Genomic DNA, 23,432 nt, shown 5'->3' on the forward strand with positions numbered 1-23,432 from the left:
GCTGCTGCATTGTAATCTTTCTTATTAGGGTGATGTTTTTCTTCAGATTAATTTACTAAGGGTCTAGAGTGCATGCAGAGATTGGGTTGCATGGGATGAGGCAGGCTTTGTTCCATGGGTCTGCTTCTCCTCATAGCACCAGAAGGTCTGTGTATGTGGAGTAAAGACAGTCTCAGAAAAATAGGCTAGAAGTGCTGCCGTGGGATACTACTCACTGAGAAATACCCTTTAGAATAGTTTGTACTTCCTTCTGTGCACTCCAGAGCTCTCAAGTGAGGGACAGTACAGTAGGAGAATAGCAAGTGACTCCTTCCCATGGGTATCATAATCTCCTGTGAAAGGGATAGGTGACAGAAAAACACAGCTTATCTCTCTCTTCTCTTCCCCTGGCCTTTGAGGGAGAAGCATAATCTGTCTCTTGGGCTTATAAAATAGTTTTGTAGAGCAAACTTGTTTCCTTTGGAATGGACCAGATTGTACCAAGTGACCACTCCACTCTATCCCCTCTTCACATGGCCCGTGATGAACTCTGAACTAAACTTGCCCTGTGCTTGGTGTATTTTTCAGGGACAAAGTATGAACATTTCCTGCAGAAAGTTATTTTATTTAAATAGAAGGATCATTCCCCAGTTCGTCTTCATCTCCACAGAACATCTGTGTCCGGGACGTGGGGTTTATCACAGGCTGAGGAGAGAAAATGTTGTGGGAGTCCCTTGTTATTGGAAGCACTTCTCCTCACTGCCTTTCTTTTTTCTCCCTTAGGAAGATGTCATTAACACTCAGTGTGGCTACGATGCCAGGCAAAAACCTGTAAGTGGGATTTTTTAGTGTTTTTTTTTTTTTTTAAATCATACCTGATTTGTAAGGATCTGAGTAACTTTGGGCAAGCAGGTTATAGGATTGGAGGTAAAGGTTGAGCTAATTATCTGTGTTTTCATCCCTCTTCTCCTTTGCAGGAGGTTGATCAGCAGATTGTTATCTACACTAAAGGTTGCGTCCCCCAGTTTGAGAAATGGCTGCAGGACAATCTTACTATAGTTGCTGGCGTCTTCATTGGGATTGCATTGTTGCAGGTAAAGCACACATTCCTCATAAAGAAGTTACTGAGGAAAAAAGCAGAGCAGGGAAATGCTCAACAAGAGAGCTGGAAATTAGGCTGTTTCATTGTTTAATAACCTTGAATTAGTGGTTTTCAGTAAGGGCTAACTGGTGAGTTAATGGCTGAGACTTCATTTGTGTTAAAGGATATTTTATGTTTGTCCATAGAAGGGTGTTTGTCCGACTGCCCTCAACTCAACTCTGCACTTTGTCAGACTGGGGGTGGGCATAGGGTTGCCAGGCCTCCAGGATTATCCTGGAGTCTCCACAAATTAAAGATTAATCTTTAATTAAAGATTATGTCATGTGATGAAACCTCCAGGAGCATGTCCAGGCAAAATTGGCAATTTTGGGGGAAGGAGGTGGGGGGGGGGGGAGGATTTCAAAGATTGTATGGAGGCCTTATTTCTGACCTTATCTAGACAGGCTGCCAAAAAAAATCACTTTTTAAATTGCTAGTGGGAAGAAATTCTAGTACAGTCTCTGACTTCAGATTAAAGACACGCTGTTGATTTAGAATCCAGTCCATTTCAGACAAAAAATGAACTTAAAGGAGTTTGTTTTTACATTTGTTCCTACGGCTCCTCTGCCAACTTCTGTAATGTTTTTACAATTGCATTTCTCAAATTTCTTTCTCCTGTTGCTGTGTCTAAGTCCCACACCACCCAGGAAAACTGACTGTATCCAAAGGACTGTCAAGTGCATCCAGTAAACGAACTGTCATCTTTTTCCAGATATTCGGGATATGCTTAGCCCAGAATCTGGTTAGTGACATTGAGGCTGTCAGAGCCAGCTGGTAAAACTGCTGAAATAACTGGCACAAGACACTGGACAACTGAAAACCTCCAAAACCTCCAGTGTGTCACTCTGACACCAAGCTGTATGGACATGGGCGACAGGGAAGCCTTCTTTCCCAAGCGGTCTCAAGTCTACGCTGCTGGTATTGCAATGAACCCTTGTTTCTTTGGGGTTGGCTAATGGGTGAGCTGTTTAAAATCTGCTGCTCACTGACAGTTTTTTTTTTTAAATCACCAAGAAGCTGTTGAGCCATGAATCTCTACTGTATCCTTCTTCTGAATAACAGGTGGACGCTCTCTTTTTTTTAATTGGTGTGTGTCAATGGGACGGAGCTGCATTGTGGTGTGTGGATATGCTGTTTATTCTCCGTGTCACAAGCTCTTTGGTAGCTGCCAAACGTTCCTGAAAAGGTTTCTTTCTTCAGTACATGCTGAAGGAACCATCTTCTTGTTTTCCACAGCTAAACATAGCTGCAGATCTTTCTGAAACTAAACCCATCAAACAGAAAACAACTTTCCACTCATCAATTGTACGTTTCAAGAAATTGTTTTAAAAACAAGGAAAAACTTTTATACAAGCGCTTCCAGACTTTGTCTGTAATAATATGTGGTTGGAATCAGCAAGATTTGAAGGGATAACTTTCTAAATTTGCCAGCATCTTTCTCCAAGCAAGAATGGGACATATATGGGAGCATGAGGTTTGGGGGGCTCAGGTATATAATGTTAAAAAGAGAATGAAATATATGTTAACTTAAAAAAAAAGTCATGAAGTCCATACCCAAATACCCTGGCTGTATCCATTGATTCTCTGGAATTTGGCATAACCTGATGTATTTGGGGCTGTCACTAATATTAGTGCTTTGTTGTAATTGTACAAAATTTCTTTTAAGATGTTTCCGTGATCCTTTGCTAGCTGAAGCTTTGCTTTTCTCTCTTTCTTTCATTTTTGTTTTTTAATTTTTCCGACCTGCATGAGCTATGGAATTAGAATCTGAGAATCTTTGTTTTTAAATCCCCGCATATGTTTCAGTAGGTGTCTAATCCAAATTTACTTATTTATTGGTAGATGCACTTGATTATGCCAAGTTCCTATCCCCTTGTCTTGGACGGGGGAAAGGAGGACAGCTTTGTTATAGTAAATGCTTCCCTAGAGTCAGCCGTTTTTCATTTGCTTATCTGTGTGTGTGTGTTTCCCATCTTGCCTCCCTCTGTCTGAATACAACAAAATGCTTTCTTGAACCAATAGAATAAAAGGATATTTTTAAGCAAGAAGAGTGTATTGGGACCAACCAAGAGACTTTTGGTCCTTTAGAAATGGAAGAAGCGGTAGAATTTGGACTACAGCACAAGTATTGGGAAGCAAGGTAGATCAAACTCCAGCTAGGTGTCTGTGATCCGCTTTTATTTCAGTAATGGTGTGATCATGCACCTGACACTAACTTGGGTAGCCAAGGCACTTGGTATACATTTAGCTTGTCTTAGGCCCTGCATAGTGTCTACAGGCCCAATCCTGCTGGGGCTGACTGCCCTCATCTCTCGCTTCCCTCAATAAATAGTTGCGGTTGCTGGGCATCTATCAGGAGGTGTGCACGCACCATTCAGGACTGGCCCAAAGTGTCCCCTAAGATGGATAAGATAAGAGCAGAAAAAGCGAACACACATGGATGCCATTTTCTTTGAAATCAGTACACTGACCTTCCTTGTGAGAGATGCAACATATGGGGGGGAGGGATAGCTCAGTGGTTTGAGCATTGGCCTGCTAAATCCAGGGTTGTGAGTTCAATCCTTCAGGGGGCCATTTGGGGATTGGTCCTGCTTTGAGCAGGGGGTTGGACTAGATGATCTTCTGAGGTCCCTTCCAACCTGAATAATCTATGAATGAATAAACCTATGAATGAGTGTATATACACTTACACATGCTTTCTTTCTGCATTCTGGTTGTGTGGAGACAACTTGTGTTTCTACCCCCAAAGGCTGGCAAAATATGCACCATTATTCAATGGCTTGGAAGAGCTGAGCAGTGCAATTGCACTCTTGTTTTTTATTTGGTGTTTTCTCAATCTCCAGTGAGCTCCACCTGGCCTGTAGCTGGCAGCATCCACACCATTTGGCGTGTGTGGTTAAAGACCAATGGCAACTTCAAAGGACTTTTTTTAAACTTTGAAAGTGTTTATAATACATTATCCTTAATGAAGTTGGTTCAGTCTCATCAGTGTGTTATGTTTTTCTTAGCCACTCCTCTTAGCTTGGGGAGCTATTGTTCATTTCCCCTCAAGAGAACACAATATTTTGCCTGATGGCAACAGAATGGAAAGATCATTGGAGCTAAAGATGCTACCGCTCTGTTTGTTTGTAAAATGATGTGGTATGGAGAGATCAGGGAAGCAGCATTCAGGAAATACACCCCTCCCCCTTTCCCCCTACTGAGAACACTGATAGCGAACCAGCACTTTGGTTTAAAAACTCCACATGACAGAATCCTGGTTGCCATTGATCTTCGTTGCTACTGTTTCTGCTGCTATAGGCTTCTGAAGACAACTTCCATTCCTCTACTTGAATTTCTACAGTAGTACTGTAACTGACTTTTGTCTTCTCCTGCTGGTTCTCATAGTTTTTTTCTCCTATTGCAAAATCACAATTCTGGGAGATGCCAGCAGCAGAGTATTGTGCTGAAAGGAAGGGAATTGCTTTTAAAAATGGGGAGGCTTTGTTCTCATGACTTTCAGGTGCATATGCAGAAAATGTACAAAGTTTCCTCTAGGTCCCTGAGTGACTGCTGTTTGAAGAACCACTAAAGAACAGTCTTTGTTTTTCTACTACCCTTTTGTTGCTGCAAATACTAATCCTGCTGTTTTAAGATGATTTTGTTGTTGTGTTTTCCCTTCCCATTTTTTCAGTCATTTGTAGTCAAGCCACATTGAATGTTCAGAACCAGCTGTCTATGTTGCATGTTCAAATCCCACATGTGTATGCAGGGAATGTGTAATAGTGGCTACAACTACACTGCGAGATCGGGGTGTGAATGTGATATCCCTGCTTGTGTACAGGTACTTGTGCTAACGTCCAGTTAGCATGACTATAAACAGCAGCGTAGGTAACAGCTACTGCAACTACACTGGTATTTATACTCCTGCTAGCTGGATGATAGCTAGTGCAAGCATGTCTGCATGATCCGGGGAATTCCTCCTCCTCCCTCTCCTCCCCTCCCTTGCTTTCAGTGGAGATATAACCTAGAGTGTCCACTTCCAGTTGGAATTTAGGTGGGCAGTTTGGAAAGTCAAGCGAGGCCTTGGCACCTGATCTATTTTACACAGAACTGACCAAATGCAAACAATATTTCTGCTGGAAAGTTCCATTAAAACTTCAGGTGGGTCACAAATAGACCATGAATTTTGGCAAAACAGGATTACCTTCCAACAGGGTCTTGTTAAAGCAATAAGATACAGTAGGTATTGTATTTCTGGGCAATTTCTAGAATGCCTCAGATGGTAGTATTAGGTGCAAGTCTGAAGGCCTTTTAACCAGCCACAAAGTGCAGTAGCTGCTCCAGAATATGTTGCCAGTCAGCATTCTGGTAGCCTCTTATGGAGTGAAATGTTTGCATGTGCTAGGTGTTATATGCGTGACTATGGTATTAGTTGACAGCTGATCTGAAAGCTTGAGCTGTGTCCAGAGTTCTAAAGCCATTTCAGAGTTCAGATACACACTCTCACTCTGGTTGATGTAACCTCTAATCACTCTGCCCAATTTCTTAGGCCCTTTTTTTGTTAGAGTGCCCTCTTTTTAAAATAATAATAATTTGCGAAGTCTTACATGACCAAATTTCTGTGTTTTAGCCTGTGCTTTTCTCTTGTTAGTTTGAGACCCATAATATCGACTGTGGCTCTTGGAGTTTGAAGTGGTGGAGACTGTTGCTTACATGTTCTCTGTCCTCTAAACCTTCTCCTCCACCTTTCCTTTTATAGAGATGGTAACTGTAGTGAATCAAGAGGCAGAACCTGGTTTGGTAGGTTCTGGTGTGTAAATACTATTTGAAATGTAAATAGTGGCATGCAAATGAAATGGTTCTTGCACCTGCTATTCATCATAAATATGTATTTATACTCATGACAGATATACAGTGTGAGAGTTGCTGATCAAAATTAAACAGAATGGTCACTTAAGAAGCTTTACATAGCCATTGGTTTCAGCCAGGAATGCTTTAATTGCCTGCCATCTAGTGTCTGCCATGTAGAACTACAGCTGGCCTATGTTTTATGAAGGTGGAGCAGCCTCCCATTTTTGCTTTGGTTAGTTGAGGAACGTTCTTCCTGTGCTGCCTGCTTAGGATCTGAAAAGGTATTGACTGTAAAATCAATAGGGGTGACATTCAACTCTGGCTGAACTCGCGGGGAGCTGACAACTCTTATGCCAGGACTAAATTTGGTGCTAGGTCTTGACTTGGTGTGGTCCTGAAAATGAACCTGCATCTTCACTTCTTTAGAAATGTCCTGGATAGAATTGATTCCAGCTACCAAAGACAAATAAGAGAACCTCTGAATGCAAACCTCGGGGTCCATTCTCCCTCCTTGCTATGCGTATACTTTTTTGGATTAATGCAAATCACACATCCAATCCACATTGCATTGAAAGGAGAATTGATCTTAGTGTGTTTAAAGCACAATGCAGGTTCCCAACCCTCATGCCCTCCTTTTTGTCTGCCAAAATTATTGCATATGTTAATTTGAGTCTCATTAATCCAGTAGGCTGAAGTTGTCTAAACCAGGCCACTGCTGGTAAGTTTTGTTTTCTCAGTAAGAGCCATTTAGCTGCCAACCTTTAATGCTTAGAAAGAAAATAGTTCACATCTCTAATAATATGCAGTATAAAAAGTTATTGTGACTTGTGATACACACCAACCTGCTAATCAACAGTGTAACATCATTAGTCTTTTTTGTTTTGCAGTATGAATGTCAGCAACAAGCTCCATCCATATGTCTCCATATGCATTCTGTGTGCATAGTAGAGATGGGCCTGAACAAAAACCATGATCTGATCCTCCCAAACTTTGGGGAGATTAGGATCTGGACCCAAACTTTGTGATGCAGTCCTCTCTCTGGTATGTAACACCAGTCCAGTTCAAGGAGAATCTCTGTCCTCAAATCATTGTAGGGTACAATGAAGGTTATTCATTGTATTTACCTTTGTGTAACATTTCTTTTTATCTGAATGTATTCTCTTGTGTTTCTTTTTTGTTTTTTTAAATTTGTGAGATGCAAAATTGATTGTAAAAGCCAATTACACTTACTGACTGAAAGTATTGCTTTAACAGAACTGCATGCTGGTAGAGCTTTAGTTGTCTGTTTTCCAACTGGTCATCTTCAGTCTGGAAGAAATGCATAGTTCAGGTGCATATGTATTGCTTATATTTGTCATCTTTAGCATTAGACTGTGGTGATTTCAAAGGATGTAACTGGACTATACTTCAGAAGTTAACACAACTTCTTGGTAACTCATTTTAAGCTATTGAAAGTGGTCTTGATCATGCTATTTGTGTTTTTTAATAGGTGCATTTTTAGGAATGTTTTAATAGTTGTGCAGTATTCTGTATTTACTTGAAGTAAATCATTTTATATGCAATTTGTTAGATAATTACAATTTTATAAATAAAATTGTGTGAAGTATTACCTGGTGAATGTTTACTTTTCTTTCAGTGCCTTACTCTAAAGGTAGAAATACACATTTAGCTCCCAAACCTATCTGTTATCACTTGGACATTTCATCCTAAAATGTACATAGAAGATTATGTTTTCATTCTGCCTGGAGATGCTGTTAAATGAAATAATGGCTGGTGTAAGCAAAAGATCATTCAAACACTAGGAATCCCCACATCTACTCTGATGTGAACTGTGGTCGAAACTGGTAGCTAAATAACTTAGCTGTGTTGAGGATATGAGACTGCTTGTTTTATCTATTTCCATCTATAATCTGTTATTTTTCAAGTCCCAGAGGATACAATTTATCACAGCAGTTGAAACTTCAGCCTAATTATTTTAGTGATGTTTTTAGTGTTCAAAAGTCACTTATCTGGTAGTTCAGAGAGGGGAGAGCATGGAGGAAACCTAATGATTCACCATGACAATTTTGGTAGAGGGCAGGTGGATACCCTGGCCTTTCTGAGAGTAGCAATTAAGTCTTTAAATGCTTCACAGACAACCATCCAGAACAGCTAGTTTTAGTGCTAACATGTAAATAAGCTAAGGTTACAACTGTGCTATATTCTTGATTGTTTTCATTGTTCTTGTGAATATTTTCATATAAATTTGATTTAAAAAAAAACTGCATGCAGATTTGTGAAATACTGTCCAGTGCAAAGTCCCTAAAATCTATGATCTAATCAAATTCTGCATTAATTTCACAACTGAACTCGAGTATAAGTAATCCCATTAATTTTGAAGTGTATAATTGCTTAAAACATGGTGGGGGAGAGGAGGGGAGAGGGGAGGAAAGAGGGGAATTTCAAAAGCATCTTCAGTTGTTAGGTGTTCTCCCATTTTAGCCTTGATCGTTATCACTTGCAGATAAATTGAACTGTTTTCCATTGGAGTGGAAAAAATGCTTATGTCCATCTTGGCAGCATTTGTGTCTGGCTTTGTTAGTAGTGCATATACCAGCGATTCCCAAACTGTGGGTCATGATTCCAAATGGGGTCATGCCATCAGCAGATGGGGTCACGGTAATCTCTAGTTTGTAGTGAATTCCTTTTTGCTCTGCACAGCCTGACCTCACACGAACCATGTGTGAGAGGTCACACTGCAAAGAATGCCATTTTGTAGACCAGTGGGTGTCCTCTATGCAGTGTGACCTCACATGTATGGTTCGTGCAAGGTCATGCTGTGCAGAGGATGTCATTTTACTGTACAAAATGGTGTCCTCCATGCAGTGTGACCTCGCAGATATGGTGCATGTAAGGTCACACCATGTGGAGGATGCCACTTTGTTCTTCAAAATGGCATACTCCATGCCATCTGGGGTCCCAGGAGGAAATAATTCAGTAAAATGTGGTTGTGCTGGCAAAAAGTTTGGGAACCACTGGCATACATAGTTCTCGTTAAATATGAAGTTTAGCTGTAGTCGGTGGGGGCTGGGGGGGCAAAGGTTTATTCCCAGGTTCATCAAGAAATGGCAAAACCAAGAAATCCAGTTTCTGAAACTCCCTGAAGAGGGCGAATTCTGCCTGAACAGAGGATCCAGGTGAGTTATGCCACATTACTATGACCGGAATTCTTGCAACAACCTTTGGCTTGTACAGGTGACAAGTTACAATGCAGGTATTAATGGCCTTTTCTGATTGTATTACGAGCATAGAAGGAAAATTTATTCTGCCTTGAATATCTGCTACTGACACGTCAGGTTGTAGAAATCTGTGTTTATATTGAGCTTACTTTAGATTGTTCCCCTTGGGGATGTATGAAGGATATATATATTAGTTTCTAGAATGTATTCTTTTACTTTTGAGTCTGAAAAATCTTTGGACACCCAGTAAACCTCATTTCTTCTTTTGACTTGTCTTTGTATTTAATTCTTCCAATTCAGAGATGACAATGCTCATTTTTGAAACACAGGCCAGAGCATTGTTTACAGTCAATTTCACTGCTAAGCTGAGACCCCAAGGGCCATATTTTAACCCAGCCTCTACATTTGTGGTCCACCATTTGTGCAGTAGTTGTCTGTCAAATGCCATTTGTGTATACAGTTGTCTTCACACATGCAAATAGTTGTGCTTGCAAAATGGTAAATTCAAATGTTGAGGGAATTTAAATATATGAGTGCTAAGATTTTGGTGAGAGCTTTGGGTGAGGGTGCTTTGCCCCTTTTAAGTTTTAGTCAATAGAAAAAACATCATGGTTTCATCCCATGATGCAGCGAGGGATGTGTTTACAGCAACTTTAATTTAAATTAGACTCTTTTCTAGGAGACTGCAAGCTCCTCTGTGTGTTTGTTTTCTGTAAATCATCATCATGCATCTGTAATACTATGGACATATTATAATAAAACCATGTAAGTTAAAGCCGTAGACCTAGGACAAGACTTGGCTAATTAAGTTCTGATGAATTATTTCTAACTTAATACTGATGAGTATTACTGATGGGGCCTCTGCTGCAGGACACGTTGAGATGGAAGAAAGTGCATTTGACATCCTGACTTTGTCAAAATGTAGGTAAAAAATCGCAGTTTTTAAAAACAAACATTTTAAATTTCCATGTTTTCAGAGCAGAATGTCATCAATAGTGGAGGCGCAATTGGTTGCTGCCATTTGCTCTTGTGGATATATTGCTGAAGTCAAATGAGTTCAAACTGTTGGAGTGAAGTTTGATTGATAGATAACATCCAAATAAAGCTTGTAACCTGTACTGCTCGGGTTATTTTTATGCCTGTAGTGTCAGACATCTCACTGCTTGCCACCTAGTACAAACTAAGCTGAAAGGAGCTGTAGCTGCCATACTCAGAAGGTTAGGAGGTGCAGATGTTATCAAGCTACTGCATTTGACTTGTAATGGTCATACAGATGTAGACCAGATTTACTGTCTCACAGATCATCAGCCTCAGCAAAAACACATCTGCTAACATTTGAACAAAGTGTTTCACGTATCTTATCAGCCTGGCCTTGTACAAGATATTTCACTGTGAAAAGCTCAGCCCCCTAAGTTTTTCCTGGTGGCAGATATTTAAGGTTAAAAAAAAAAAGGGAGCACTAGATTTTTTTGCTAATTAAATTTGTGTACAAAGCAAATAAAATATTGACCCTCAGTTGACAAGCCATCCTGGGTGGGTAGAGCCGTGGGAGATGCTACTAGCAGAAAGGGAGTTATCAAGTAAGAAATTTTCCATTGTGCAGCCCAATGTCTCCCACAGTCCTGCTATGCTTGGGAAGCAGCGAGCAGTGAACAGGAGTTGGGATGGGTAGGAAAACAGAGAAGAAGGGGGAAAAATGCCTCCCTTTCACAGGATGGCTCTAGAAGCAGAGTTATCACTGGTGCACCGCGTGCAGCATCTTCCTGCTGAAGGAGGCTGTGCTACAGTGTCTGATAAAGGTATTAGCCAATGACCATGCTGCTGCTTTGCAGATCTCTGCAGTTGAAACACATGCTCTTTTGGCCTACACGGTTACAACGGATCTTATGGAGTGTGCCTTGATTCCTTCTGGGCAGGAACGTTAGCTGCCTTGCATGCCTCAACAATACACAGTCTGCTACATCTAGTAAGGGAGAGCTTGGAGACTGACACACAGGAGACAAGCAGGGCGCCAGACCTCCCTGTGGACTCTGTATGCTTGATGCAAACCTTCTCTTCTGACATCTAAAGTGTGGCACGGCTTCTCAATCGGTAGTTGTGGCTCTGGAGAGAAGAAAGGGAGAACAGTCTCCTGCGAGACATGAAAAGGGAGAGATCGCCTTTGGAAAGAACACTTTGGAAAGACCACCACCACCGTGTCATCATGAAACACACAGTAAGGTTCCTGCATAGATAAGACTACAGATTCTGCAACTTGTCCTGCAGATCTGATGGCCACCAGAAAACAAGTTTTGATGGAAGGTAAAAATGGTGATACAGAAGTCAGGGATTCAAAAGGATGAGTTGTTAGGGCTTTCAGCACCACTGATGGATCCCATCTAGGAAAGATCAGTTTGACTGCGGGTCTGGCCAGTCTGAGTGCTTGAGGAACTTGGATACCTGAGGGTTCTTGACCAGGGAGCCTGAAGATCCTGCAAACAGTACACTACTGAGGACTGGCACCTAGTGCACAAAAGTGCTTAGCTGAAGTCCCTTATCCACTCCTCCTTGAAGGAAATGTAGAATGAATGGAATCCCAGAATCCTTTGGGTTTGTTCTGCGCTCTTGACACCAAAGGCTGAATTTCATCCACATGGATGAGGAAGCTTAGTGTGGAAGTTCTCCTAGAAGAGAGCAAAGTGCCTATAATTTCTGAAGATAGGTTGAGCATGGCTAATCAATAGCAGGGCTGTTAGCTTAAGGCAGTCTGAGAATGATGGAATGGAGTGATATAGTCCTTGATAAAGGATGTCTGGCCTCCCCAGCAGCTGCAGGGCTGGTTCTGGCTGTAGGGTTCCGGCCCCCTCCATGATTTTAACCGCTTCTGCATGTAGAGCTGCACTCCTTGTCCGTCCTTGTTTGTTTATGTATGCAACTGCTGCGCTGTCAACTGGACCAGGACGTGACTTCCTTCTAGGTGGCTCTGGAATCTCACAAGAGCTAGTTCTTTTTCCCCCACTGAGAAATTTGAAACCATGTGCAGAAAGGTTGTATCTACTATAGAGATCTAACCTAAACAGGCCTTGAGGACAAGCCTCAGAGAAAATACTTTCTTGCTAAATCCTCTCCCAAGACAGCAATTCCCCTGCACTCATCCTTTGAGGAAGTGATCAGGGAGGAGTGGGAAACTCCTGAAAAAAGGGCAAAACATATTAGGAGGCACACACTGAGATTCTACATGCTCCAGGAACCAAAAAATGCCATCACTGATATGCCTAAAGTCGATGCTGCAGTAGCATCTCTAGGAAAGGATATGGTTAGTCCATCCGAAGGAGACTTCTTTCCCAAGGGTCCTACAGATAGGAAGGTGGAAGTCACCCTCAGAAGGCACTTTGATGCTTCCTCAGCCCCTCTCAGGCCAGTTGTTTTGCTTGAGACAGTGTCATGGCTAGAGGAATTCCCTGAGGGCAGAAAACAAACCGAATAAATCTATACTTGAGAAAATCTCCCTTGCGACAACCTTCGTGGAAGATGCTTCAATTGATGCTATGCGGTTTTCTGTCAGGGCCAGAGCATCCAGCTCAATGGCCTGGGGACACACATGGCATTATCCCCAGGAAGTAGACACTTCAAGACATGTCCCGAGACAGGTCCTTGACTCCCTGAGATGGTGAACAGCCCAGGAAGATGTTTGTAGGGGTCTTTCCGTATGTTTGCCAGACAGGTTCTCACCACCTCCACCACCATCTTGATGGGATGATGTACACATCTGCAACCCAGAATAGCACAGGGTATCTGGAGCCCTGGAGAAAGGAACCACAGCATCCATCTCTTGGACCTCAGGGTGATCCAACCTTTGTTATGTTTTGTCCATGTCCTTCTCAGAATCAGAGTCTGATAAGCTTTCCTTCCACAGCAGAGGAGGAAGTGTCTTTAGTCAGAGGATGAATACCTTTGGGGCTTTTTCTTAGCCTTTTTTGTTTGAATTTTTTTGCATGTTTTGCAAGCCTGGCTTGCCCGGCTATGCCACGAGATGGGCCTTTTGTGGCTGGTCTTGTGCAAGGCCTGGAGCCTTTTGAAAATTTCTCTCTTGGAGTCCTCTCCCATAGGCTCTCACTCCTCCCAGGATGGGGACTCACTGCCAGAGTTTCCTGACTCAAGATGGAAGGGTGGGAAGGGGATGTGTGGGGGGCACCAAAACTGATCCTGGGCCCTGCTTCTTTCCCCAGAGCACTTACAATCAATTTCAGGGCTTTGGGCCAAGACCAGGTGCCCTGCTAGGGACTTATCCTTATGGTCCTGAATTGCTGACTGAGATCCTCCTCATCCTTAGAGCTTCTCCCAGTTTGGCTCTGTTTCCTGGTCAGGCTTTCCTGTGGTGGACTCACAACTTGTTGGGGGCTAGAGGTCCCAATGTGCCTGTTTGACTAAAATCTCCATGCCCTGCCTATGAGGGTCAGCTGGTTGAGAACAGGTAGGGCATAATTTGCCTTCTGTGGATCCTGTTAAAAACCTCTTGCAGAGGGAACACTATTCGGGCTTCGCCTTGCTCTGCCATCCCTAAAAGAGGGCCGAGGAGCTCATCAGGGAGGCGCCGCAGTGCTGCTGAATACCCAGTCCAGGAGGAGGAGAAAATGAAGCTACTTGCTTCTTCCTGAAAATGAAAAAGGGCAATGGAAAGGTTGGGAGCAGAGAATGGTGATGGAGAGCTGCTGCAGAGGCAGAAGAGCTGGTGGCAAGCTGGAGCAAAGGGGGTAGGGCCAGCATAGGCTGTGCTGCAGCCTTGAATTGCCTCTGGAAGTGCACACAGGAGGTGTGTAGCAGAATTGTGGGAGATGCTGGGATGCAGAAAAGGATTGTACGTTGGCATAAAGCTAGGGCCAACGCCCAAAATCACTTTACTAAGCCACATGACATCCCCTGCAGAGTACACTCTAATGAGGAGGGGAGACAAATGGATTTCAACAGTTTAAAATAGTATCCTTTGTATTTCTTCTTTAAACTGAAGACCTCGATTCCCTGAGTGTTAGGCCCATCACTAAAACGGGCTTCTCATCATGCACGGTATGGTCCTTTTTGTATTTAAATACAGAATTAATGACAAGCCAGAGGGTTAATTGTGAGAGCACTGGAATTTTTATTTGTTACCTCTAGGTACCATGAGTTTGACATTACTAGGCAAGACCAGTGAACGAGCAGCAATACATTCCATTCATACCTGTGTTTCCAAAGCACCAGAAATGGAGCTAGGTTTACTATCTAATCCTATAATCAATACTCTAGCTTGGACGTGCTGCCTCCTGTATTTGTCCCTAATTTAGCAGTACGTTATTATGCAGTTAGGGGTGTGAGGAAAGAGTCATCATGTAGTACCACTTTTACATCATTATAGGACTACAACATGCACATTCTACTCTGTGGCCCAAGCAACAAGAATACAAGTAGAACATTTATGGGTGGAGACTTGTTTCTGACGGATTTATGTTATCACCTATGGATTTTGGAAATCTTTTATTGGACAGGTACCTACAGCAGTTCATCAATTTGTGTGGGAACATTACATGCATGCACAAGTGATACAGTGGAAAACATAGCAGGAGCGGCAGCAGGACAGAAGACAAAGGTGAAATCCATGATGGAATGCTGTCTGGAAATGGGAGACCTTCCTCAGCTTTCTACTGCGAGTCTCTGCTCTGTTAGTGAGGCCTGCTGGGCAACAGTTTTATTCTCATGGCTGCGGAGTTTTGATACAACTTCTAGAAATGCCAGGTTCTGCACTTCCTTGTGAAGGGGTTCTGGAAAACAGATGCAAGAAGGTTTCACACTCTGCAGTCTCAGACCATGTCTCTATGCACATACCTAAATTTTCTTGGGCTGCTAATGAGACACTCTTTCTTTATGTTCTACTCTTGTACTCAGAACTAATTGAGGTGATTGAGCTAATGGAGCCCACATATAAAGCACGGACAAGCCTGAGTGGTGGTCAGAGAGGTAACAGTGCCTATTTTAGCAATAACCCAGAAGTGAAACACACACAGGCAGCACCACTTTTGAGTGCAGTGATATCTACAGAAATAACTCGAGGGTCTAATTGTGTAATGTGTTGAGGATCCACAGTTTTCACTGAATTCAGCTGGAGCGGTGGGGGCTCAGCCTTCATGAAATTCCACCCCCAGATGCCTTTCAATATGGTTACTGGTAGAAGAATGTATAGCCAGAACCTCTAGTCTTTAGAACTTGTTCCCTATACCGGTCTTACAAAGCCAGTGACCTCATCCTTCAGGGCTCGCCATAAAGCTCATCTTTTGAAAAACAGCTCTGGCCTAAGAGAGAGAGGTAGGGGTGTGTGTGTGTGTGTGTGTGTGTGTGTGTGTGTTTCTTTACCTGACACTGCATCACTTGGTTATTGTTAATCTGCTTATTATAAGTGTGTTCATTTTCACTGATGCATTTACAAAACAAGTATCTGATGCATGGCCTGGTCCCTCTAAAATGGTGAGCATTTGTTTTCTTTTGCTTTAAGAAATTTGCATGGATTGCTTTGTACATTATTGGGTACATAATTTAGGGTGGGAAAAAAGTGATGCATGCCCATAGCACTGACTTGAATTGTTTTTCAAGTACATCATGAGTTCTGTTGAAACAGCTGGAGGCTCTATATTGTAGGCACCGCATTTTTGAAAAAATGTGCTTCAGACTTTATTTATATGCAGGGTAGGAAATTCTAGTAGACTCCAAATCAGCAACAAGATCCAAATATATTTCTGCTTCCCCAGGTGCTGCCAATTAAACTGAGCCCCGGACTGCTCATGAGAAATATGAACCTCTGTTTCAAATTAGCGAGGTTTCACACAAAGGATACGTGCTCCTTTTCCTTGTAGCAAATTTTCTGTGACATTTGTTTCCTGTTCACCTGCTTTCAATTATCTTGCACGTTTTACCCCCCTACTGTGTGACAGCAGAGCCAGTGCTGTGCATCTGAGAACTTTTGTACACTGTGAACAGTTTCAATTAAGCTGTTTTCTCTTCTGGGGTTATTCTACGGTATAAGCATTTTCTATCCTCCTACTTCCAGGATATGGCCATGTTTAAGCAGGTGTTACCAAATCAACTTTCAGCAACTTACTGAGTTACAATGGCAGAAAAGCTCTGTTTAGCCAGACTCTTAAGAGCCTCAGGGCCTTCACGCACAGTGACTGTGTTAGGTTTGAATGCCCTGATTTTTTTTTCTGATCCTTTAAGTTACACTGTTTACATTTCCCATTGTCATCATTCTCTCCTCTTTTAACACGCTTGACTCCATTGCAACACAAGTTCCCAGCTGGCCAGAAATATTTATTTAACTGGTAATATGCAACTGCCAGCACAAAGACGTGAAATGTAATATCACTTCACTGTAACAAAGTATAGTAACAACAGCTTCCATCGTAGAAACCAATTATAATGTCAATCCACTACTTCAGTGAGAGATACTTAGCCTCTATGGCCACTGCTGCTAAGAGTATGCTTCCCACATGTGCTACTCTGCTCAAGCTAAAGCACAGTAAGAATAGCAGTGTGGACGTTGAGGCATGGGTAGTCACCCTAATATAAACCTGTCCACCCCCTTGGGCTGTATTTGGGTGGCTAGCCCGAGTGCTACCCATGCCATAAAATCCATGCTGTTATTTTTAGCACGCTAGCTTGGGCGGAGCTAGCACATCTTTCTACCTGCGCTGGAGGGCACTCTTGCAAGTGCAGTGTAGACATACCCTATAAAACTACAGGGCTTAGAAGCTACAGAAGTCTTAGCTGCAGATGTTTTCTATGTGGATATCATTTTAAAATAACTTCAAGAACCTCTTCACTCCCTGGCAGAGAAAACATCACAACTTACAAGCATAAATATTCAATCTATATAGGGATTGGTGACATAAAAGGGAAGGACTTGGTCAGATGGGGAAGATGATATATTTGCAGTTAATAGCAGGCTTGAAGTCCCAGAGTGGGGCACCCCTTTAAGTATTAGTTAAGACTAAAACATCACATTTCCTTATTTTAGAGCAGGCGAGCGCTGCAGAAACAGAATCTTCTCTTCCTGGTGATAAGAACCATGGGAATGAAAAATGTAAACATGTGGCAAAAACTCTGGGGCATGCTGCAGGTAGCTCAAGGAATGCACAGAAGCTAAAGGGGCAAGTGGAAGATCAACAAACAGGTAAACAAAGCTCCTGAGAATTGCTCCAAAGACATTCATCTTGAGAGGGACTTGGAGAACCACTAACACCAAATGGATTAAAAATGTTGGAGTTCAACACAATAGTGTAAATTTCATCACTAAAGCAGGTGATAAGTGGGTCTATTATCCCTTCACTGACTCTAAATTCTGCACTTTACAAAGACCCTCTATATCCTGCCTTGTGCATATTGCTCTGAAGATCGCTCACCACCCCTGGAACCTTGCAGTAATATAGCAGGCATCATTAGCAAACACTACAGTAAAAACGGAAGCCTTGATTACAAACATAAGTTGCACCCATTTAAATCAATTTAGTTAAACTGATGCAAACCGCTGTGTGGACACTTTTAAATCATTTTTCACTTGGCCCATACTAATATAGTTTAATTGTGCAATTTTGTGTGTAGGAAAGACTTGAGCTCCTGTTTTAATTTTAATCCCATTCTTTTTTATCTTTTTAGCTGCTTGTAAATTTCTCAAATTCTGTTTGGGATGAAATTTGATCCCACCCTAAAATGCATTAGTTTTGGGAAACCTGAGTAAATGCAATCATTTTTTAATAGAGGAGGAATGAAATGCTCTCCCCAGATATTCCTACGTAAATTTTGTGTATCCCTTCCTCGAAAGGCTGAAGGTTAAAATTCCAAAAACTTTGGCTCATTGCACAGTCTTCAAAACAATCCAAAGTTTGAAGGAAACTGGCTCAGTAATTTTAAAGTTCTGAATGTTTAAAGGTGTCCTGTTTACAAGGGATGTTAGAACAGGTTTTGTTCCTCTTTACACAGTGCCCTAGAGTAAAGTGGTTCAGAAAGTTGGCATGAGCAGTTAAGGCCTTTAGAGCACAGGGCTTTCCTCAGGGAGGGAATACCCTTCCCCCCCGCAGCAAAAAGAGCTGTGACTCAGGTACCATTTTAAGTATTTTAGCAGTCCTTGTTTCTTTTATCACCTCTTTGTATTTTCTTTTTCCATTTTCCAGCACGTCCTGTTTTTTAATTTTTTCTTATTTTTTTCTTTCTTTTTTTAAAATTTAAAACAAAAATAAGGAGATTCATTTGCAGGGGTGGGGTGGGGGAGAACCAACCCTAACTTTACTGTAGTGTTAAGAAAAACTAAATGTGCAAATGATAGGAACATGGAGTTAAAAGCAAATGCTAAGCTCCCTGCTATATGCTTGTGTATCTGCGCAGATACGCCAAAGTGTTGAGTGCCCCTGAGGTCCCACTGAAGTCTGGAAATTAGGGAGAACTCAGCACCATGCAGGAGCTATAGTCTTGAGTTATTACTATTACATATTACTTATCATGCAAAAAATATACTTTAATATTATCCAGCACTGAGTTGTTATACAGCTTTCTGTACACATGGTAGAACTGATTTACTTCTCTCTCAACACTATAAATTAGGAGTGACTTCACCATAGTCAGTGGAGTTATGTCCACGTACAATCAGTGTGAGTGGAGAACTGGGCCGACTGTATGTAGTAGAGGCCTAGCATCCAAGCTGAAAACAGAAAGTTCAGTTTTTAAAGGTGGGGGTGCGGGTGAGGGGAAAAGCAAGGAGCAGAACAAAGCAACACCTTGTAAATACTCACCAGATCCCATGAGAGCACAGATCAACACCATGGAGTTGTATTTGATTTCTGGAGCACTCCTTTCATCTGAGAGCAGTCTGTGTAGAATCTGGACTAGTTTAGCATTTTCGAGATCCTTCTCAGCGGTGACTGCAATACAAATAAGTGAAAGTTGTAAATCCAAGAATATCATCTGTCATTTTTGATGCACAGTGTTTAGCCATGTATTGAAATATTTATCTCCTGCGCTGGTGCTGTGAAGTCTTCAAGAGTTGCCTGATATGAAATGAAACACATATATACATATAATGGTACCATGTTAAGTCCTTGTGAAATGGTTTTATATTAAACTAAAATCCTGATGGAAAATCCACTCTGCATTCTGAATACTGAGAAGCAACCCCTGCTAGCCTTCCTCAGTCAGAACTCATGTTGACTAAATGCTTTCCAGACTTTTGAGGGAATAAAAACGGAGGGTGTGATCTTTGAAATCAAAAAGAACTGAGGGTGCTCAGCAGCTGTTCAAGAGTGCTCAATACTTAGTAGGACCAGGCCTTGAGTAAGGAATACATGATTTGGGCAAAGTTTTACAGGGACACCATCAACTTCGTTTAGGCCCAAAATGTAATTGTTTGAAGACAAAAGGGAAGGGACTAGAAGACCAAAATGAATAAAGATATTTTTTTATTTTTTTTTCAATGTGATTAATTTATTTTTATATCTAACGCTTCTTTGCAGTGTTTTGGAAGCAGAACACAACAGCACTCTGCTAGCGCATAAGAACAAGAGATGAAACTGAACGCAAAAGTAAGTAATGTTGACCCAACTAGTTCTATTGTCCAAGATGAGGGAAGTACAAAGAGCAAGCGAGCAGGATAAATGGTGGAAAGGAAAATCAATTTTTAAAAATTCTTTCAACTTTAGCAAACTTGAAAGTGTTAGCGACACAGGACATGGCATTTAAAAATACATGATTTTCATACTGATATTATCAAAAATCTATTTTTGTTGCTGAGAAATTTAATAAAATCAGTAATAGTCATTATCTGAGCAGCACCCACCATTTCACTAACGTCCTCATGACTGCACCAGCAGCTAGCCAATGTCATATCTTGGCCGTTCTCACTAAACTGGTTTAGGATGTCTACATTCAAGTGTAGCCAGAACCAGGTGCTATTTAAAAACCTTTCCCTAGATTAGCCTGCTGATGAGGCTAGAACAATTTTTTTAAATCACATGGTTGATAGTGTCTCCAGGCTGAAATGTAATTATAAATACGACATCCTAGGGTTCCATGCTTATCACCCCTGAGTCCCACAGCATCCTTACCATGTAAAAAGATTTTTCTAACTATGAGTCATTGCTAACTCTATCTAGGATCTGAAAGTCATTCTTGGGCCTTTCTAGTTCACACATCATCACCTGTAATAAAGACACTGCAAGGCAAACTTGATCTGTACAACCCCGTTTTTGCCTGTATATGGGTATGTTAACATAGATTCCCATGCTCATGACAGCAAGTATCTTGTCAAACTGGTAGATTTCTGCAGCTCTGCCCACGGAACTCACTTCTGCTTGGATTTTCCAGCCCTGAGCCTCTTGAGCACAGACTAAAGGGAAAATAAGGAGAGCTAACCATCAGGATACTCACCTAATTCTAATGCCGCTATTAGTGCCAGAGCAATAAGAGCTTCATTTTGCATTATTACATGTTCGCTAGTTGCCATGGTAGCTAAATGCTTGATGCCACCGCTCTGAACAATGGTCCTAATTACATCCTAAAATAAATAAGAATAACAGGACTGAAAAAAGTTTGCATTACACATTAACAGACTTGAATAATTTAGTTGTGATATATGCTGTAAGTACATGTGTGTATAGGCCAGTTGTTCTCAACGAGGGGTACGCAAAGGTCTTCCAAGGGGTACATCAACTCATCTAGATATTTACCTAGTATTTACCTAGTTTTAAAACAGGCTACATAAAAAAACACTAGCAAAGTCAGTACAAACTAAAATTTCATACAGACAATGAATTGTTTATACTGCTCTACATACTATATACTGGAATATTTATATTCCAGATATATGGTCAAAATGAGAAAGTCAGCAATTTTTTAGTAATAGTGTCCTGTGCCACTTTTGTACTTTTATGCCTGATTTTTTAAGCAAGTAGTTTTTAAGTGAGGTGAAACTTGGGGGTATGCAAGACAAATCAGACTCCTGAAAGGGGTACAGTAGTCTGGAAAGTTGAGAGCCACAGGTATATGTATTTATCACATCTGGTTAAATTATGTAATTATTGGGTAATACACACTGGTTAACCAAAAGTTTGAATTAAGCAATAATTTTGTTAAGTCTGTTCCCCACCCCTCTTCCAGGTTATACTGGATGAGATTGCTATCATGCTTTGCAGACCAATTCGCTCAAAAAGGGATTGCCCTCCAGCTAATCCTGAGCCCCATTTAAAATCAGCCAATCTGCAAAGACAACTAGCTTTCTTCTTCTTATCCTGTGGTGTTGAAACCCAGCATGCAGCCTGTTTGAGGCTGTCCAGCATCCCTTTGCTGTGCTCTGGGTATGGAGATCCAGAAGGACTCTTTTGTAACCTTGGCTTTCAATCCCCCATCATGCAAAATGCCTCTCGTCCTTGAATTTTGGGATGACCCCCAAGACCTTTAGAAAAGGGAGGTTGTTCTGTATTCCAACTTATTTAATAATGGAAATTGTAGACTAGGAAAATGTGAAAAACAAAGTAGGCAGGAAGTGAATAGCATTCTCTCAAAACTGGTCATACATATGAGACCATAAGGAATAAAAGTTACAGAATACTGCTGTATTACTTTTTGTTCTAAAGCCAGCATTACAATAATTTTCTTGTTGCCCAAGACCTAGGAAACAAAAATGTTAACTGGATTAAATGCTCTTAAATATTTAAAGGGTCTCTGTCAATGTTTTTAGGTCAAAAATTTTACTTGTATTTGTAATAAAATGATGGATGAAGGCCTCTGAGTTCTTTATCTATTTGGTTTTGGTTATTTTTTTAAATAGTCTTTTTCCTAGAATCTACAAACTTCACACTGTTAAGTGCTTCTCCTGGAACTAACACCAATCAATTTACTTTCAAGCTTCTGAGATGTTACAAATGAGAGTAAGGGGAGGAAAGAAGCTGTTTAAATCAGATACTACCTTGTGTGTCAGTTACTCTGAGCTTACTGCCTAAGAAATTCACTGCTAAAAAGCTCTTAATTTTGAATTACCTAATGCACATAAATATATAAAAATCTTTCTCTCTTTTACTTGCAACAAATCCCTTCTAATTAGACTCTTCTCTACTAAATGCTGAGGACCTCCTGCAAAGCTCTGAGTGCCTTCAGCTTCTGCTGAAGTTACTGGGAATTGAGACAAAGAACCTCACCATAATTTTCTACAGGAGGGCCTAAGTGACTTGGAGCCCAAGTCAAATGTAACTCTCATACTTAGGGGCCTAAGTCTCTTTGAAAGTCAGTGGGGCCGAAACGTCTAAGTCACTGAGGCACTTTTGAAAATGTCATATTATCTTTTGTAGGTGCATGAATTTAAAATATTAGTGAAAGTACAGTAAAAAGCCATGCAGCTATGCCTATATCCAAACATAGAGGGCAGTGCAAATATGAAATTTAAAAAGAGTAAACTAATTTTTCCACTGTGTTGAAGGACAGTCTTTGAGCTTCTAAAAGCTCAGAGATTCTTCTGCACTCTGTGATTTTTGCTAAATTCTGTGTCTAATACAAACATTAGCTATTCCATGCCAGTGTTAGTATCTTTGCTTTAAGTTTTTGAGTGCAGTCACCCTCCACAGACTCGTAAAAACTCACATCTCTGCTCCCATGGTTTCTTAAAATAGCAGCAGAATTCACCACATGCACATGTGACTTGCGGACAGCAAGAAAGAAGGGTATTCAGAATTCTGGGAAAAATTAATACTGACTCATTTTAGAGGCTGAACACAAACCACAGGATGGGCAGGAAAAATATGAGAATACTCTTTGCATAAGAACTGACGGTGTGAAAGGGTAACTACCCACAGATCCCACCGACTTAAATGGGAGCTGAGTAATCTCAGCATCATGCAGGATCAGTCCCACAATGCACCTCTGTTTCTGCTTTGTAGTGCCATGAATCAGGTCATTCCTAACTTGTGAACATATTTCTCAAGTAGCATTTCCCAATGTCAGGCTTGATCCTGCAGTGCATACTTATGCAACTAATCACACTGAATCAATTGATAAAATACAAGCCTGGCATAAGGAGGAACTACTCCTAGTGGTTGCAACAGGAGTCTGCTAATTCCAGAACTCTGTTAGGTCCAATATGACTACACGGATAAGCGAGGACTGCACGTTCTGGTCTTTCATGTATTTTGTATAAACTCTGTGCAGTATAGCTAACATGGTGAGGAGTGTGCTAGAAGTGTGTTGACAGACATCTAGTATCTTTTTACCTTGAGTATACA

General features: G+C 41.3%; 2 protein-coding genes across 11 annotated transcripts in view; one reads left to right on the plus strand and one right to left on the minus strand.

Annotated features, from left to right (window-relative positions):
• The window catches only part of TSPAN5 (tetraspanin 5), a 121,283-nt gene extending 117,667 nt beyond the window's left edge, over positions 1–3,616 (plus strand). For all 6 annotated transcript variants that reach the window (XM_050944477.1, XM_050944481.1, XM_050944478.1 and 3 more), the window contains 3 exons: positions 763–810; positions 957–1,073; positions 1,833–3,616. In XM_050944477.1, coding sequence (XP_050800434.1) covers positions 763–810; positions 957–1,073; positions 1,833–1,898 — 231 coding nt within the window. In that variant the 3' untranslated portion in view covers positions 1,899–3,616. The remainder of the gene's footprint in view (positions 1–762; positions 811–956; positions 1,074–1,832) is intronic.
• Positions 3,617–14,263: 10,647 nt separating this feature from the next.
• Positions 14,264–23,432, minus strand: part of RAP1GDS1 (Rap1 GTPase-GDP dissociation stimulator 1) — a 176,978-nt gene continuing 167,809 nt past the window's right edge. For all 5 annotated transcript variants that reach the window (XM_050944425.1, XM_050944426.1, XM_050944424.1 and 2 more), the window contains 3 exons: positions 20,590–20,716; positions 18,960–19,088; positions 14,264–14,945 (listed from right to left, as the gene is read on the minus strand). In XM_050944425.1, coding sequence (XP_050800382.1) covers positions 14,818–14,945; positions 18,960–19,088; positions 20,590–20,716 — 384 coding nt within the window. In that variant the 3' untranslated portion in view covers positions 14,264–14,817. The remainder of the gene's footprint in view (positions 14,946–18,959; positions 19,089–20,589; positions 20,717–23,432) is intronic.

Source organism: Gopherus flavomarginatus, chromosome 3 (assembly GCF_025201925.1).
Source record: "Gopherus flavomarginatus isolate rGopFla2 chromosome 3, rGopFla2.mat.asm, whole genome shotgun sequence".
Lineage (NCBI taxonomy): Eukaryota > Metazoa > Chordata > Testudines > Testudinidae > Gopherus > Gopherus flavomarginatus.